At 51.0% G+C, this 4,382-nt stretch overlaps 1 protein-coding gene across 1 annotated transcript; it reads right to left on the reverse strand.

Annotated features, from left to right (window-relative positions):
- Positions 1-1,026: 1,026 nt before the first annotated feature.
- On the reverse strand, positions 1,027-2,310 carry B3GALT6 (beta-1,3-galactosyltransferase 6). The gene has a single exon (XM_063145198.1). The coding sequence runs from the start codon at positions 2,308-2,310 to the stop codon at positions 1,261-1,263; it is 1,050 nt and encodes a 349-aa protein (XP_063001268.1). The 3' UTR covers positions 1,027-1,260.
- Positions 2,311-4,382: the final 2,072 nt, after the last annotated feature.

A 4,382-nucleotide genomic window follows, 5' to 3' on the forward strand; every position in this document is an offset into this window, starting at 1 on the left:
ACAGCTCTCAGCCAATTTACTCTGGGGTAGTCCATTGCTTATCTAAAGGGGGAGAGGTTCAAGGAAGGCATCCTTACAGATCTAAGCAGCTCCTGCATTTTAGTCATCTCCTTGGATCCTTGCAACGTGGATCATTTCCCATGACAAGGAAGACACACCATTTCTTGACAAATGTTATACTTGAGGCGGACAATAATTAATAATAATTTTAAAAGCAACTAATCCCAGAAACTAGTAACACGACATTGGGAGCAATGGCTGCCTGATTTTCAGTCACGATTAGGACATTTTCTATGCTGCTTAATAATCTATCCTTACAAATACGGCCTTGGAGAGCAATTCAGTAACCCCTTAAGTCAATGAAGTTACATTGACGCTCAGCAGGCCTCTCTTAAAACATGTGGTCACTACAGTTATCCTTCCATGGTAAAATCCTATCACCCTGAAAGGCAGTTTTTACAGACTAAAGTTTCTCCCTTTCTGCGTAATTGTCAGATGATTCAGGGAAACACGCTAAGCAATAAACAAGGGAGTAAAGGATTTCTCTCCAGTGACACAAGTTATCCAAGTACAATAAATGTTTAAAGGTTAGAATGTCTCCAGCTAGAACGGACATCTCCCAAAACGTTTTGGCAAGTACGCATGCTTTTCCAGGATAGAAGTGGCTCCTTCAGTTTAGAACTAGTATGATGGAATATATTAATCATCTGTTTCTTTGATGCTAACGACCGCTGTTCTCCTAGTATTACTTTAATTTTTAATTTGTCAACATCCTTGGCAAAAATCCACTTATCTTTTTGAAGAAAGTTAAAAAAACACACACCAAACAGCAGGTACTATGTTTTTTCCACAGTCCATAAGGCATGAAGGATCGTCACATCACTTAAGCCCAATAACTTAAGGTACTGATGAAATCAGTGTTATTTTGCTTGTTTTAAAATTGGCCACTGTCTCACATCACAGGTTTGTTCCCTTTCCCAATTCCTGCCTTTCAGGTACTACTTTTTTGGGATGGGGTGGGTGGGAGAGAGACACATTGCTTGCTCCATGCGCTTCTGTAGCTTTTGCAGCTTGAGACAAAAATATGCGACACTGAAACGTAAGGTTTATGCAATATGGCCTGACATATCGTGTGAAATCTCGGAATAATGTAAAAGCTCTGGTTGCAGGGGGAGGCTTTTCAATGTGACACATATCCGTCTCCATTTAGCCTCCCCCCCACACCTTTCGTGTTCCCTTCCCCTCTCGTTCATGCAGCCTTCAAGGTATACCATCCTTCCTCTGACAGCACTGCGAGGGAGGCACGCTCCAGTCGTACACGTAAGACAGTCTGAGCTTAACCTCCTCTTTACAAAGCTTCCCTTCTTTGGCCAGAGTCTGATGTTTCTCCAACATGTCCTCAATGCTCTGTTTGTGAGTCACAATGTACTTATTGTTGCAACCTCGCGATTTATACTCCGTGTCAAAACGAGGGTCGTGGACCCTCTTCACATCCACTGGAGCGAGCCAGGCGCCCAAGGAGACGTCTTCGCTCTGCCAGACATTGAGATAGTCTTGGCTGAGGCGCAAATAGTGCACCAGGTCAGCCGAGATCACGTAGCCGCCCCCGAGGGCATAAGGCAAGTAATAGTCACAAAGGAGCCACGCGTTCTCTTTCCATTTGCCGCCCGATTTCACGCGCCCGCGGCCAGAGAAGAAGCCCCAGTAGAGACGCCGCGGCTCCTTGGCCCTCAGTTCTTCCACAAGGATATCCAGGCGCACGAACGTGTCGTCGTCCGCCTTGAGGACGAAGCGGAAGTCCAGATGTCCGTCGAGCCAGGCGTACATGGCCAAGACCTTGGCGGTCAAGTTCTCGTAGGAGTCTCGAAGGTCGGGAAGGAGCAACAGGTCACGATGGCGGCTTTGCTCCAGTTCCAAGGTGTGGAGCTCCTCCCCGCTCAGGCCACCGGTGCCCACCACGAAACGGCACCAGACGTCGCCGCCGGGGACCCGGCCGGCCGCCGAGAGCCACGTGCTGCGGATGATGCTACGCCGCTCGGTATACTTGGGGCCACTGGCCACCAGCACAGCCAGGAAGGCGGTCTCCTCAGGGGGCGGCGGCGGGGCGGCGGCGGCGGCGGGGGGATGAGGCCCACTCACGCTCCCCGACCGAGCGGGGGCCGGCTGCTGATGTGGCAGCCCCCAACCCTGCGAGGGCTTGAGGCCTTCCGAGGTGCACTTGGCCAAGTACAGCAGCACCACGCCGAAGAGAGACAGGCCGCCCAGGCCCAGGGCCGTCTTGTGGCGGCACAGCAGCCGCAGCAGCTTCATGATGGCGAACCAAGATGGCGGCAGCGAAGGGGGCCACGCCGTCCCCGCGACACCAAACACCTCCCCTTTAGGGGAGCGGCCCAGAGGCTAGGCTCCTCCCCTTCTGGGGAGTCTTTTGCTCCTCCTCAAGAGCCCTGGCTCCTCCCCTCCCCCTTAGGGAGAGCAATCCAATCCAATCCTCTCCTCCTCTCTGAGGAGCCAATAAGATCTCTGAGCTCCTTTTCCTCACAGGGAAGGCCAGGCGGTTATTTTGGCTCCTCCCCCCGACCTCCCAAGGGGGCGGGGCTCCAGCGACTCCCTCAACACCGCTTCCTTCTCAGGCGCGAGGCCAGGAACGCCCCCCCCTCCCTCAGCTTCGCCTCAGGTTTTGGCGGGAACCACCGCGAGGCGGCTACGGGTGGCGGATTGGGACACACCTCCTCCTTCTCCTCAGACCGCGTTCGAAGCCGCCGCTGGGTCTCCCCTCAGAAGCCTCCGGCGGGGCTTTCATTGTCTCCTCGACGCTCTTTTTACACCCCCCCCCCTCCTCAGTCAGGTGCGCGCGCTGCCTGAAGAGAAGGTGAAGCGCGAGGGGTGGTTTAAAAAAATTGTATTTTTTTGCCGTTGCGTCTTCTCCTGAGGCGAAGAGGAGAGGAAATGCGAATGAATAGAAGTGGAGGAGGGAGGGAGGGAGGGCGCGCGAACAAAGTGGCACCACGTGACCTCGTGCTCGCTCGCTCCCTCGCTCTTCCCCCCCCCGTCCTTCTCTGTCGCCATGTCTTGTCAGGGCGCTCGAAGCTCAACCTCGGCGCCATCTTTGAGGGCGTTCCTTTTTCCCCCTTCCAGAAAACGGCCTGTCTGTCATCTTGTGTCAGGGCAACTGAAGCCGCGGTAGTCGCCATTTTAAGTGAGGGCATCGCTTCCTCCTCCTCCTCCTCTCACCCCCCGCCTTTTTTCAATGCGGGTTTATATCGGCCATCTTTCTTCAGGGAAGGCGAGGGCGAAGCGGCGGCGGCCATCTTAAATAGGGGAAAGACCTTTATTTATTTATTTATTTATTTATTGCATTTCTATACCGCCCAATAGCTGATGCTCTCTGGGCGGTTTACAAATTTAAGACAATTCAGAACAAAACAGTAGTATAAAACCATAATATAAAATACAATATAAAAGCACAACCAAGATAAGATCAGCAGCTGCGATCAATGTGTGGGAAGGCGGACGTAAGACTCTGTCCCGTTTTGCTAGCTTCTCTGCATAATAATAATAATAATAATAATAATAATAATAATAATAATAATAATAATAATAATAATAAAAAAAAAAAACATTTATTTCTAGTTTATGCAGTGGTGGCTGGTGGCTCTGAATCCGGTGGGGCTGAGAATCCATTCTGGGTTTCAGTCAGAACTCCAAAGAAGTTATCCAAGGTGCTGACCCCGTTTTGGGGGAAGATTTCAGAATTTTGGAAAGCTTCTTTAAAGTTCTGACTGAAACCCAGCATGGATTCACAGCCCACTGACGTTGGAGCCACCAGCCTCCACTGCCTTTATCATAGAACCATAGAACAGCAGCGTTGAAAGGGGCCTACAGGCCTCTTAAAGGTACATGCATCCACATATCACAGAGTCCAACTCCCTGCTCAGTTATAGTTACAGTCTTATGCGCTGCCACAACGTGTTGTCACAAATTAACACTTTTAATATGTAAAATACACTAAAGCCTTTTTATGAGTGAAAAGGACTCTTGGCCGAAGCAAATATGGCTGCCCTTGACTCACTTTGCCCTGAACAAATATGTCTTCCCTCGCTTGAGGGCTCCTCATTCGCTTTTATAGAATATAGGTGTCCTGCGGAGCGCCTGATTTGTCTCTCTCTATTTATTTATTTATTTATTTTTTAAAAAAGTTCTGCACCTCTTTATTCTCAATATTTACTAACGTGGACGCGGGACGGAGTCAACCCCTGGAGCGCGCACGAAGCGAGGGGTCCTCGCGCTTCTCAGGCAAGGGAGGTGGCGGCCCCGTGAGGGGCGGAAGAGGCGGGGCAATGCCTTTCCCCGCAGTGCTGAGTGGCGCTTCCGGTTTCCGGTGA

This window comes from Elgaria multicarinata, chromosome 20 (assembly GCF_023053635.1).
Source record: "Elgaria multicarinata webbii isolate HBS135686 ecotype San Diego chromosome 20, rElgMul1.1.pri, whole genome shotgun sequence".
Classification (NCBI taxonomy): domain Eukaryota; kingdom Metazoa; phylum Chordata; class Lepidosauria; order Squamata; family Anguidae; genus Elgaria; species Elgaria multicarinata.

Bases quoted from the DNA above. Each gene is read 5' to 3' on its own strand.
- B3GALT6 (XM_063145198.1), bottom strand. From the start codon at position 2,310: ATGAAGCTGCTGCGGCTGCTGTGCCGCCACAAGACGGCCCTGGGCCTG.